This window comes from Coffea arabica, chromosome 2e, assembly GCF_036785885.1.
Source record: "Coffea arabica cultivar ET-39 chromosome 2e, Coffea Arabica ET-39 HiFi, whole genome shotgun sequence".
NCBI lineage: Eukaryota > Viridiplantae > Streptophyta > Magnoliopsida > Gentianales > Rubiaceae > Coffea > Coffea arabica.
Genome location: NC_092313.1, coordinates 2,825,580 through 2,839,546, shown reverse-complemented (window position 1 = coordinate 2,839,546; position 13,967 = coordinate 2,825,580). Strand labels below are relative to the sequence as shown.

At 39.3% G+C, this 13,967-nt stretch overlaps 2 protein-coding genes and 1 long non-coding RNA gene across 4 annotated transcripts; 1 reads left to right on the top strand and 2 right to left on the bottom strand.

Moving 5' to 3' along the window:
• Nucleotides 1–2,177: 2,177 nt before the first annotated feature.
• On the bottom strand, nucleotides 2,178–2,633 carry LOC140036502 (uncharacterized). The gene is made up of 2 exons (XR_011840064.1): nucleotides 2,500–2,633; nucleotides 2,178–2,366 (listed from the first exon to the last, which is right to left on the bottom strand). It is a non-coding gene; the product is annotated as an uncharacterized lncRNA (long non-coding RNA).
• Nucleotides 2,634–5,060: 2,427 nt separating this feature from the next.
• On the bottom strand, nucleotides 5,061–6,640 carry LOC113729752 (uncharacterized). Its single transcript, XM_027253994.2, has 4 exons — nucleotides 5,849–6,640; nucleotides 5,701–5,772; nucleotides 5,488–5,616; nucleotides 5,061–5,394 (listed from the first exon to the last, which is right to left on the bottom strand). Exons 1-4 carry the CDS (start codon nucleotides 6,638–6,640, stop codon nucleotides 5,191–5,193), a joined length of 1,197 nt encoding a protein of 398 aa, XP_027109795.2. The 3' UTR covers nucleotides 5,061–5,190.
• Nucleotides 6,641–9,473: 2,833 nt separating this feature from the next.
• Nucleotides 9,474–13,338, top strand: LOC113730113 (calcium-dependent protein kinase 26). 2 transcript variants are annotated; one of them, XM_072078134.1, is made up of 6 exons: nucleotides 9,474–9,665; nucleotides 10,258–10,485; nucleotides 10,650–11,176; nucleotides 11,269–11,565; nucleotides 12,303–12,713; nucleotides 12,787–13,338. In XM_072078134.1, exons 3-6 carry the CDS (start codon nucleotides 10,867–10,869, stop codon nucleotides 13,041–13,043), a joined length of 1,275 nt encoding a protein of 424 aa, XP_071934235.1. In that variant the 5' UTR covers nucleotides 9,474–9,665; nucleotides 10,258–10,485; nucleotides 10,650–10,866; the 3' UTR covers nucleotides 13,044–13,338. The 2 variants fall into 2 exon arrangements, with proteins under 2 accessions (XP_071934235.1, XP_027110403.1); XM_027254602.2 differs by having other exon boundaries at nucleotides 10,258–11,176.
• Nucleotides 13,339–13,967: the final 629 nt, after the last annotated feature.

Genomic DNA, 13,967 nt, shown 5'->3' with positions numbered 1-13,967 from the left:
GACCAAACTCGAACTCGAACCACTCATAAACGATTTGATTCATTTGCAATCCTATCCCCACCAACCTCTCTCCTCCTCCCTCCTCCTCAGGTGTGACCAAAGAGGAGAAGGGAGGAGAGGAGGGTTGCGAGCAAAGGAAGGAAATAGAGAGGTGAGAGGAAGGGGAAAAAGGAGTGAGGGGATGAAGAGGAAAATGTGAGGAGGGAGAGGACGGTGGAGGAAAGGACGGGCTATGGTGGGTGGTAAAAGTTTTTTAAATTTTAAAAGTATTTCAATAAAATTTTAAATTCTCAAAACACTCCAAAATATATCTTGGAAAATATTTAATTCAAACGAATGATTATTTTACACTGCTATAGCAAAATTTTTAAAAAAACACTTAATACATTCGGAGCCAAATTGCCCTGATAGTTCGCCAGGAATTCACAGCAAATCGAAAGCTTTCTTTGTCCCTGGGAGCGTAAGAAGGTAAAAAATGCACAATGAATCGCGAAAGAACTGTTGACCATGTTCCAGGCTATGAGGGAACTCACATCTTGCTCCCTCTGATGTCTTCGAAATTTGCTCTGAAAACTAGGAGATGTTTTTCTTAGATCCAAAAATATGATAAGAGAACCCATTTTATCTGTTTCTTTACGTTTATAGACGACTCCCACTTATCACAACTGACCGCTAACACAAGATCAAGAAAACAAATTGAGTAGCACATACACTTCGATTATGCCCGTGCTGATTCTGGTCATTCCAGAGCAAAAGGATAAAGAGGATAATTCAATTTCTGCTATCAGAAGACTTCAGAATCAAAAAACCAGATCCATAGTCAAGATCAAAAGCTCGACCATTCTTTTTCTTTCCCTTTTTCCCTGCAAAAGAAAAACTGGACACCGTCGGCCTTGCAGTATCAGACTCAGCTATCTAATACTAGTCGATTGCAATAAAACACAGATAATGTGGGAGTTGGGGAAACCACAGATCAAAAGTATACTGTCCAAACTAGTAATCTCGGATAGGCCACTGAATTCTCAATTTCTTATCTGAGATTCAGAAAACCACTTCCCCAGTTCTTGAGGTGGAAGTAAATCAACTACTTTGTCAGATAATTTTGGTGTCATCAACGTACTGTAACCAACAATGGCAAACAGTTGGTTTACACATTCACTAAGCACTTGACTGAATGAAGCCTTACAATTGATGTCATTCCGTGTAGGAATGCTTTCATTCCAACCAAGTTGCAGATTGAAATTACCCAACTAATGGCTCTGCAGATAAAAACCATTCTAATAATTTTTTGGTTCAATTACACACCACTTGTCAATATCAGTAAGCAAGACGTCCCAATTGTCACTCGCAGCAATGAGAGCTGACAGAAAAGTTTACACTAAATAATGCTGCATAAAAAATTTGTTTAATCCCAGATAATAGTTTACTCCTAGCATTTCAGAGCAGAGAAAACATTAGAAGCAGAATCTCGACAAACATGCGAGACCATTTCCTTGCTACAACCATATATCTAGTTTGAAGGCCAAACATGACCTAAAGACCAACTTTTCTGACATCACACATCAACCAAACTGCAGAGCATTTCGTATATTAATTCATGATGTTCCACTACAGGGACCCGTCATAGCTATCTTAGGGACTTGAATCAGAGTGCAGAAGGAATGGGATGAGCAGTGCAGTAGGTAACAACTGCAGTTAAGGAGATTGTAGGAGAAAAGGTGCAAAGGGTTCAGAGAATATCATTCAGAAGACCACAATTTGATTTTACTACCGATATGGAAAAGAGTTTTCAGATGTAGGAGTTTTGGTGTGTGAAGAGAAAAATAGAAGATATTTACGATGCATCACTTCTTTCTCAGCCTAACCCTCCCCCCCCCCCCCCAACCCCCAACACCCTCCACAAAAAAAATAAAAATCCCAAAAAGAAAAGGTAAAAAACCCTATGTAGGGTGCCTGTCTGCTGAACACCATTTTTATATAATCTGCATAGCAACGAGACCCAAAAGTAGATGAGACTCAACAGCATCGAAAGCAAAGGACAAAAGAAGAGCAATTGCATTGACCAAAAGAGATTGCTAATATAATCTGTGAATGAAGGAGAATCTTTTCATCCATCAAGGGAGACAGAGCAAAAGAGGGAAATAAGGGAAAAAAAATATAAATAAAAACTCTGTTAATGGAAGACATTCAAGAAGGCAACTGCAATAAATGATATGCTTCATACAAGTGGTAATGTTTGTGACATAATGAGTTTCAATTGAACAGAGATCTAACTGGCAAGTTTAAAAGCATCAATGAAGAGCCCATATGTGAATCCCATCTTGAAATTGTTCAGAAGTGCAATAGGGAATGTCACCTTAGGTCGGCTGTAATAAAATTTAGTGACATACTCTGTGAGCAGAACACATACCACAGCAGCAATTACATCATTAACTCCTAAAGCTCCAAAAGAGAGGGAAATTGTCTGTGCAACATAAAAACCACCCAATAAAGATATACCTCCAAAAAGTGCTCTCCTAGAAGGGCTTCTGAAGTAATTCCTAGATACTTCTGGTAGAACTCTAATGATGTCAACCAGCCTTCTTGGCCCTTCATTGTCTTGCACTGCTCGAATCCTGAATAATCCTGGAGATACTCTTGAAATGAATCTTCTCCTCCCACCAAAATTACTAGTGCAGGAAACTAGACCACATCCGGGCAGGCCTCCAGAAGTGAAAATCAGACAGTCTACCACTAACATGCTTAATCGGTATAAACAAATCAGTGGTTCATCATCACATTCCTGGTTATAAAAATTAAAGGATATCGTTAGCTCTCTAATGCTGTAAGTACTTCCTTTTGACTAAGACATATAAACTCACAAAGAAAACCAACGAAATTACATCACAAGGAGTGCATCCAAACTCAAGTAAACATGGTTAGAATAATTATGACAAAATTTATCACTTTTAACCTCCACAAATACGATGTATATCAAGCATGCTATTAGAATGGTAAAATCCTTGAATATGTTCTCACAGAGTCACGACTGGATATGTCATTCTTCAGATACTAAACATTGCACCCTAATGGTCAATGAACAAAGGAAGCCAGAAGCAACAGTTTATGGAGATATTCTTAAACGCCCATAGGCAACGTTCCAGCAGAATACAAGTAGCCCACCATAATGGGATCAATACAAACTAATTACAACCTATCAAGAGATTACCACTAAAACTAAACTAGCCCACAAATTGAGGGATGAAAAACTAACATAAAGTTAGACTTGAAACCAGGCCTCCAGGTCCTGGTCATCGGCATTATAGCACTATACTGGAAACCACATATTTGCTTCACGACTAGAACCTAATTCCACTACAAAAGACGAAATAGAAATGCCCTGTCGAGCAAGATTAACCAGTTTACAGAATCACACATTAACATCCAACTGTACAGTGATGCAAATCATGTGTCTGTGATTGAGATTGTGCTTGTGAGGACTATAATAGCCGCCGGGAAAGGAGTAGTGAAATTACCTCTGATGGGGCAGGATATGGTGAAGTTGCCGAGTTGTTTGAGTTTTGATTGACGGAAAAGCAATGGGTTCAGTTTCCAGTGGTTCGATTAGATAGAAAAATGGTGTATTGCCCCAAAATTTTTCTGTACTGCCGGATCCGGGTACATCGCATTGTGTTGCAATTTGGTCCCTCTAATTTTCACTCGGTCCATGTTTTATCCCCCAGAAAAGCATTGGCTCAAATTTATCCTAAAATTCAAAACTCTACCGGCTTTTAATGCACAACCCTTTCCTTTTATTTTTGGGATAATTTCAGAAACCTCCCCTGAGGTTTCTGACAGTCTCAAGGACCTCCCCTGAAGTTCCGAAAATCCCTTATACCTCCCCTAAAACTAAGTAGATAGTTTCAGGTCCAACCCAATTGAGGTGGACAATGAATATAAAATGTGTTTCAGGAGAGAGAAAATAATCAAATTCCACCTCTGCCGTCAAGATTGTCATTAGTGAGGATGTTTATGTTGAAAATTTCAATGGAATCTAGTTCCTTTGAAATTGCGGGGGGTGTATGTGAAACTGATGGAAAAAGGTAAGGCTGTATTGCAAGAAATTGTCTTCTAGTTCATGCCAACGGCTCTCAAAGTAGTTCTTTGTAACGGTAATAAGAAACAGTAGTGTTGCTTTGGAGCTCTATATAATTGCCTACTGAAGTTGCAAGAGAAACCAGTGAATGTTGTTGGGTTGTGACTGAGGTTTCTGCAAAAGTGTTCATACAAGTAGCAAAGCTGAACTACGTACAAACAGATACACATGGCTTCTTCAAGCCTGGCAGATTCATCATGGAATTCACCAACTTCATTTTCAATAAGAAATAGATATTGCTATTGTCATCGGAAAGCAAGTATTAAGATTTCTGAGAGCAGGAGGAATCCGAACAAGCTCTATTTCTGTTGCTCAAATTGCAAATTCTTTCAGTGGTTCGAAGGACCTGAAGAAGGTGAAGTGAGCAGCCAAAGAACAGATCAACGTTCAAGCATGCAAAAGGAGGATCATATACAGTTTGCCAAAGTAGAGCAGTCGAACTCCATTGTGAAATGGTTGCTTATAATGAACCTGTTATTCATAGCTATTTACATTTTGTTGTTGATATTGTTTCAGTGGTTCGAAGGGTCTGAAGATGGTCAAGTGAGCAGGCAAAGAGCAAGAGGACATTCAATCATACAAAGAGGTGATCAAGTGCAGAATTTGAATGCTGTCAAGTTCAACTCCATAGTGAAATTGATGCTTATAATGAACCTTGTATTTTTAGCTGTCTATGTTGTTATATTGACTGTAAAAGATATCAAATGAGTATTGATTCATAATAGTAAAGAACCAAATTCATTATTATGTGCTTCCAGTTTTGCTTATTGAATACCACATGACAGATTTTACAAAAACACAGTGTACAAGTAATAGTGCAAATGGAACTTCAGTCTTCTGTTGAGAAGCATTTTGAGTGTACAACAGCCAAATCTTTCCACTCATGCATCCAGGTTAATACAAAAAGATAAATTCGTCCAAAACATCAGATAACTAATGTTCAGATACCAAAATTAGATAACCAAGACATCTAAAAGATCCTGATATTCATCAGTAATGATCAGATATTCATGTCCTCTGATATCCAAATAACAAAAGACTCTTAATAGATTCTACTAAAAGGTGAAACTGCTACTGACATTATGAGAATCATGAGAAACTGAAGCATTGATGTTGACATCAGTTTGTACTTGGGCACTTCCACTGGGATGTAGTGCAGCAGTATGCATTCCTGCAAATGGTTGAGGTGCTGCTGCTGAAGTTTTCCTTTTGGGGTTATATACAACAGATGGAGCAGATTTGTTGGAAGGTCGTCCTCTCTGAAATTGCAGATGAAGCATGATTAATATACAGGCATGTAAATAAGCATTAAAAGTGCAGCTATCTCTGAAAAAGGATTAAGGAACAAATACCTTTCTCTTAGTAGCATTGGTTGCTGTTTGCAGATTCAAGTCAGCATTCATTAATGGTAATTGAGTTGATGGACTTCGGTTATTGCCTTGACTAGAAACTACAATAGGCACATTGCCATCAGCATGATCCTGCACAAATCAATGGCAAGCATTAGCTCATCAGACAACAGCAACATAAGAAAAGTCTGTTTCTGAATCTAAAAGAATTGTAACCCATAGAACAGATCCTGCAAGCCCTGTATTTGCAATTCCCCTTCCTGGCTTTCCTCTAGCAAATTGAGTCCCCTGACATGAAAATTAATAACAAATTACAGGCTCGCTTAGCAATTTCAAGTCTCTCAATTAAACCACTAGACTGAACCTTGTTTGTGCTGGTGCTTGTACTCCTTTGTCTCACAGGTGCTCTTTGACATGTTCTAGTATTATGTCCAGTAGCTTTGCAGTTGCCACATCTCATAGTGGTTGACCTTTTTGCTTGAGATTGGCTTGGCTCATCAGGCCCTCTCATTCTATTAACTCTTGGACGACCTGGAGCTCTTCTCAATGGTGGTGGAAGGACAGTTTTTGGTGTGACATCAATTAATGGAGGCCATCTCTTCTCGTGAGGAATTGGATGTATCATGCCACTATATGTCTTGAGATACATTTCTGTTGAGAAGCAAGGATCACAGTATGTCTCCAACTTCTGTCTTCTGTATACAATTCCAAGTGCAGCATGCTTGCATGGGAGTCCAGACAATTGGAAAGCTCCACAGTCACATGTCTTCTGGTTCAAACTCACTATAAATGTTCTGTCACCATCAGTAACTTCAAACAAATCCTCACTGGCCATCTGCAATGAACATCTCCTAGAATGTATTGCAATTTCCTTGAGCTTTTCTATGATGTTTTTTGGGATAGCAGACGTCCATGTGCAAGCCTTCTGGTACCTTTTGTGTAATTTCTTCATAAATTTTTTCCTCAGTCCTTCAACAAGTGTCAGTATTGGTTGGCACCTTAAGTCTCCAATCCAAGCATTGAAGGATTCCGTGAAATTGTTTGTGACATGGTCACATTTCAAATCTGTTGAGAAAGCATGTCTAGCCCAAGCAGAAACTGGAATCTTGGATAAGTACCTCCATGCTTCTATATTCATGTCCTTGATTCTCTGCATTGCTTGTGTAAATTCAACTGCATCATAACTCTTAGCAGCTTGCCAAAAGAAGGTACTCAGTAACACTCCAGGGAATTGAGACTTGAAGTTCATGCAAATATGTCTGCAACAGTATCTTCCAATTGCAGATGGCAGCTGCTGTTCATATGCAATGTTCAACCCCTACATCAAAAGCAAAAAATCAGTCAGCCTTTTTTACCATATCTACACAGCAGGTTGTCCAAATTTGGCAAAGTAAAGTATTTAGTAATACCTTTTGTCTGTCACTCATGACAGTTAAGGGACAGTTGTTATCGAATGGTCCAAAAAATTCTTCAAAGAAATGAAAGAACCAGCTCCAAGTCTCTTTGTTTTCTACCTCAACAATAGCAAAAGCAATGGAAAATATGCTGTTATTACCATCCAATGCAACAGCAGCCAGCAATACTCCACCAAAACTACCTTTCAAATGACATCCATCAAATCCAACAAAGGATCTACAACCACCTAAAAATCCATCTTTCTGACTTTTAAAGCTAATAAAAAGTCTCAGGAACCTTGGTTCAACTAGTAGATTTGGTCTGTCATAATGAATCTTACAAACACTACCAGGATTATGTTGCCTAAGAAGCACAGCATATTTGGGCAGTTTACTATATGATTCTGAATGTGTGCCTTCAATCTCTTCTCTTGCCTTTTGTTTGGCTCTATACACTTGCTGTTTACTAGGATGCACACCATATTTTAGCATCTCAGCTTCAATGCCCTTTCTTGACAAGTTAGGATAGGTTCTCATCACAGCTATCAGTTTTTTGGCCATCCAGTCAGAGGTGGCCTCACGATTTTTATTATCCATCACACATGTGTGTTCAGGTGTGTATGTCTTAATCATAAATGTTACTGAATCAGCTATAGGGGACGCATGAATCCTCCATGTACATCCAGCACTATCACAGATTGCAGTACACCTGGTTTTCTCATTCTTCAGCCTTTTGATGGGAAATCCTTTTTGGATCACATAATCCTTCAGTGCTGCTCTAAAGGCATCAACATTAGTGAATAGCTGTCCCTTCTTGAATTCTATGTCCTCTCTTGGATTGTAAGTCCACATCTTGTTTCTTAGCACTTCTTTTAAAGGGTCCATTTCTTGCTCAGATTCAGAATCTGGTACAATTAGATCACCAGTTTCATTATCATCCAAGTTTTGAAAACTTTCATCACTGCTATAATTCTCAGACAGAACCATTAGCTCATCACCTATATCATCTTCATTGTCATCATCAAATCCTTGCTTCCATGAATCATCAGAGCTCGATTCACCCCTATACCCCTCATCCTGGGAGTCAATAACATGAACATTCTGCTCATCAGCAGCCAAGGCAGAGTGTTTGTTCTGAATTTCTATGTGCTCACTCTCACCATCAATCTTTCTCAACAACATGACAGGTTGTTCAGCTGGGATAATATCCATGTTGAACACCTCTATATTTATGACTGGTTGACCTTCATACACACTGAACATATCATGGACAGCTTCATCATCATTCACATCAATGTAAGCTTCTGTTCCAGGTATTGCACATCTCATATGTACAAGAAGATTAATATTTCCAGGCAGTTCATCTAATGCCTTCTCGGCAACATCATTCAGCAGATTAAAGAAAGAGTATTTTTCAGGATTTATATTGGAAATTCGAACTTTTGTCCCTCCACAATGGAGTACAATGTCATGCACATCACCAGTCACCATCCTACAACATCAGATATCACCATTTATGAACTTCAATGTATACAAACATATAATACTATGACAGAGTAACTCCCTAGACCTCATGCAAACCACTTTGTATGATTCATATAAACAGCACCATCACATATGCATTAATACACATTCTAGTTTATAACTATTATAACCAGAAATAATGAAAACATTGTCAGGTGATCATATTAATAACAAAAGCAGAAACGCAGAGCTAATGTAGGAAAATAAGAAGACATGCTCAGTTTCCACATGGTCAGTAACCTTCATCAGCCATAAGCTACGTAGTATCTAACCTTGCTTTGCTTCAGATGCTCTCAGAACACCAACAGTTCACCCTTTGCAGCAATACTTCAGCTCAATTTCCAGAACTCAATTTCTTCAAGAATTCTCCCGTTTCTCCTGGAGCTCTCAAATGCTCTTCTCATGATCAGTATGGCTCAAGAAGGTCTATTCCTCACCAAAATTAACGTTCAGTCAGCTACCATTGTCACATCAACAACCAAATGGGCGCCCATTTTTTGCGCCTTTTCTCTTAGCCCAAATTAGCAATTCATTTTATTATCAAATTCCAGTTAAGTTACTTAATCCTTTCTATTACTCATTTCACTAATTAATTCATGTTATTATCAGAATATATTACTTCAACAGCAGGGATATTTGTGTTAATTCAACGTTTTTCAAGTCATTTTGGGACCCAACAATCTGACAGGGGAGGTATAAGGGATTTTCGGAACTTCAGGGGAGGTCCTTGAGACTGTCAGAAACCTTTATTTTTCCCCACTATAATTGTCTTATCCAAAATAGTTACATCCAGATAGTTGAGGAAAATTAAAAAATTACTACCCAATTAGAACTCTTTATAGACGCTCAATGTTGTACTAATTATTATTATTAACTTCCACTAGCAAATTCTTAAAAATCAATCATAATTATGTGGTATAAATCCAACCACTTTTTATTTTATATATCACATCAAAAAATAATTATAGGAAATTTTTCAAAACATTAACTTTGTTGTCAACTGTGGGAAAACAAAATTTTATTTTGCATGGAAGGTGGGAAAGCGAAAGAAAACAGAACAGTCGATAAAAAGTTAAGAGCACAGGCACAGCACAAAGACAAATAGAGGCCCGGCTCACTCCGTTGGGCACTTGGGAAGGGACGAATCCGAGCTCCAGCACTACGCAACACCTTTTGTACTGCTGTGCTGTCAGCTGTGGTTCATCTCTCTCATTGTCACCTCTCTTCCTCTCCTTTCCATCTCTCTCTCTCCCCTCTCTTCAGGTTTGCCCCGTCCCCCCGTTCCATTCATTTTAGTAGTAGTCAATATTTTCAGTAAAGATTAGTTATTTTGTGTGTTTGCTAATAAATTGTTGATCCGGGCTTGTGCCTTTATTGTTCAAATTCAATTGGGTTCACGTTAAATTTCCTACAATGGTCGTAAATGAGTGGGTTTTAAATACATAGTAAAGGTGATAGGGTTTTGAATTCTGTTATTTAGAGGTCTATTTCAGAAAAAGGTTTAAGCAAATTTGTGAAAAGTTGTCTTGATTGGGATTGGTTTTCGTTTGTTATTCAAGTATGCCAGAGCCTGGAGTAGGAGCTAAGATTGATCTTTACTGTAAATAGCGATCATTTGTCAAGGGAGGATACCTTTCTGGGTTTTATTTATTCTTGCTACAGTCCCGCTTCTTTAATTTTTTTTTTCCCTCTTTGGGTCAATGAAATGACTATTGAGTTTGAACTTGGAATTTTGAATTTTCTAGTCATAGTGACTTCTAATTTAGATTTTCGTGCTTTTTTGAACTTGGAAATTTGAATTTTCTAGTCATAGTGACTTCTAATTTAGATTTTCGTGCTTTTCGTGGCTTATCAGATTCAGTTGATTGGAGAGGGATTGATGAAAGTAAAAGCTTCAGTCTGTTGTTCTACGATTGTTCTACGGATATTTCTTGTGCCTAGCGGAAATACTTTTCAAACTCCACCTACTAGATATGAGAAACTTCCTTCAGCAGTTTGATTTGAGTATGGTTTTGGTATACTGTTATCTCAGGAAGATTCAAGCACTTTGACTTGTAAAGTTTTCATTCCCACTTGTTGTAAGGTAGAACATTACAGAATTTCAGAAATTTGAGCTTCGAGGATTACAAACGGAGACTTGATTGGTGGTATATTTTGATCTTCTTGGTGGCGGCCAAGGATTCGTATGGCTGTTGCCAAGTGCAATGGCATTACTGAAAATTCTCCTTTCCTATTTAAATGTTACAGAGTTGGAAGCTTGACAGAAACCATTTTGGACACGCAGCAAACTTCAAACTTGAAAGATCGATATGTTCTTGGAGGGCAGTTAGGCTGGGGACAGTTTGGCATAATCAGGGAGTGTTCTGATAAGTTGACTGGGGAGTTACTGGCTTGCAAATCAATTGCCAAAGATAGATTGGTCACCCACGAAGATGTGCGAAGCATCAAGCTTGAAATTGAAATTATGACTAGGCTGTCCGGACACCCTAATGTTGTGGATCTGAAGGCTGCTTACGAGGATGAAAATTATGTTCATTTGGTCATGGAGCTTTGTGCTGGAGGTGAGCTTTTCAATCAGTTAGAGAAGCACGGGAAATTCTCCGAGGCAGAGGCCAAAGTTATTTTCAGGCATCTGATGGAAGTGGTGATGTACTGTCATGACAAGGGAGTGGTTCATAGAGATTTGAAGCCAGAAAATATCCTCCTAGCCACAAAAGCCCTTTCATCTCCTATAAAATTGGCTGATTTTGGTCTTGCAACCTACATAAAACAAGGTCAGTCTTAAGCTCTTCCTGAGGATCTTGCTCGTTGCCCATAAGAATAATCATTATTTAATCTTCACAGCATGTTAATTATGTCAAAACAGGGCAGAGTTTGCACGGAACTGTTGGTAGTCCATTCTATATAGCTCCTGAGGTCCTAATAGGTGGCTACGATCAGGCAGCCGATGTCTGGAGTGCTGGGGTTATTCTTTACATCCTTCTAAGTGGGATACCACCATTCTGGGGAAAGACTAAATCGCGAATATTTGATGCCGTTAGGCTGGCTGACTTACAATTTCCATCAAATCCTTGGGACTACATATCTTACACTGCCCAGGAATTGGTCAGGGGAATGCTATGTAAAGACCCTTCTCAGAGGCTTTCAGCTCAGCAAGTCCTAGGTGCGTTGCCTGCTTGAGAATGTATGACTGCCTTAAGGCATTCTCCATGTCATAAGAATTTACCATTCTGATAACATTTGCTATAACTTACAAGTTATCTTAGAATCAAAGTGTCAAAATAATGGTAAATTTTCTTATGAATCTCTGCCAACAATTGAAAACAGTATAGAATTCTGCTTAAAATGAAATAACATCATAAATGTGTTTAAGGTGGAGTGCTTGAAAGTGACATGTTGGGGTTTAGGGAGCTTGACTCTGAAAGTTAAAAAGTAAACACAAAACTGACTGTGGCATGAAGGTCGGTTGGAGTCAATGTGTTAGACAGGTTTATTGATCTTCTAGGATCCTCTCGTTCTATAGCTGTTGCTTGAACATGTAGCTCTTTCATACAATGTAACAATTTATCGTTTTTCACCATCAGAAAGCAAAGATGCGCGCCTGATTTAACTTAGATATTCTTGTTGTAAAAGAAGGGAGCACGGCGTTTTCTTCTTTCCATATCCAGCTCCACTGCAGTTAAGATTGTCAATGGCTTTCAGAAATTTGTATCAGATTTGGACAGTACGACAACATTTTTCCCGAGCAATGACTTTCGAATTCTTGGCCTTAAATAGGCTCCATTTAGTTAATATCTTTAACCCACCATGTATAGATGATCTTGAGTTTCTTCATATTTTTTTGTTATGCCTTCGCTTAAACAAGGTACTTCTTTTCTAAATCATAGTCACCATTTCTAGATCATACCTGGTTGATGGACTCCTCACCACTTTCTGAACAACCGTATGAATGTCTCAAGCAGAGCTACGGTGATGGTGATTTACAGAGAGATCCTTTCTCTTCTTCGCTTATGGCCCGGAATCAGGATATTAGTTTCAGAACAGGGTTGTCTATAAGTAGTGACGTGCAATCGCCTACATTCACTTGCAGGTCAGCACTTTCTTCCTTCCTGGTCACACCATCAACACCTTACTACAAGGCTATTGGATTCTCTTTCCAAAGTAGCGGTGGATCAAACTCGGTGGATTTTCCTATTGCTGTAGTTTCTATGCCGAGTTTTGCATTCAACAGCCCTGATCGTGTGGCTGGGCAAGGGAATCCTGAATTGGATCTTTCAGTGGACCTCCCTAGAGTGGATTCACTTCATCAAGGTAATATAGTAGTTTATAAAACCTGTCATATCTATAGTAGAACCCTTAATTGAAAAATTCCCTCTTCATACAGATGCGAGTTTGAGAGCACTGCTTAAGTTGCCAGATCCTTCACTGTGCTATGGGCATGCGGATTGTAAGGTGGCAGACCCTACTAGGGGTGGGTCAATTGGATCTAAGATGTCAGGCATCCACAACAGGAGGAACAATACAATTAGTCTTGGTGAACTAGAGCAGCTTGACCTTATTGTGACCGAGTCAGTTATTCGATGGGCTTCTTGTGCGCATCTTCCTACTGCCATGTCACTCAGGTCTTCTCTTGTATGTTAACAGCTTGGAGCAGCCCGAGCTGAGGATCAGCCTGCAATGAATGATGGGGAAGAGGATGGGTTTTATTGTGTTGTTTTTGGTGGGGCGGGGGGGGGGTGTGGGGGGAGGAGAAAAAAGAGAGAGAGACGAAGAAGCATTCGTGTTGTAAATACTAATACACCACGTGATTCTGATTCTGGTTTGAGATGGTCTACGAGTTTGCACGAGCTTTCCTAACTCATAAAATAGTCAGTACACAAGTTTGTATGAAACTGAGCGTTGCGCTTGCTGTTAATTGTACGAGTATTTATTTCCACTGCTTGTATTTCTTCCTGCCTCCCTCATGTGTAGTATTTGTTAATTTGGGCGTCATAATGTGTTGTGTTGCCCTGCCTTCTTCAGTTCAGTTTAGGGTGTTTGGGAAAGAAGCTAGTAGTGAAATCCCGCTCCAAGAAGGATCCTCATTCCTCATTGGTAGATGGATCGACCCTAGCGAGAGCCAGTCAAGATGGTCCATGAATAAGACAGCAAACTGTCTGTCTCGATGCCGAAAATGGCAGTCGTTTTAATCAAATTCAGTCACCGACATAACATCTCATTTGATCCTCAATCATCGTGGGGTGACTCGTGAATGCACCAACAGTCCTCCAGTCTTACCATCATCGACAAGGGCAAGGGGACTGTATGTATGCACTTGGGTGAAGATTTTGTGTGTGCATAATTAAATTGGTTGAATTGGTGGTGCGCTCTGAAAATTCTCGATATATTGGTTTGGTATAGTTTCAGTAGTGATCCAATCCAAGGGGAATCTTGAATGATTGGGGGAGACATCTTGATCTGGTCCCATCATATCATATGAGTTGGTGTTGTTGGAATCTAGGATTGATTGCACCAGCGCATGTCGGATGCTTTCATAAGTGCAACCCACATACGTAATAAGCACTA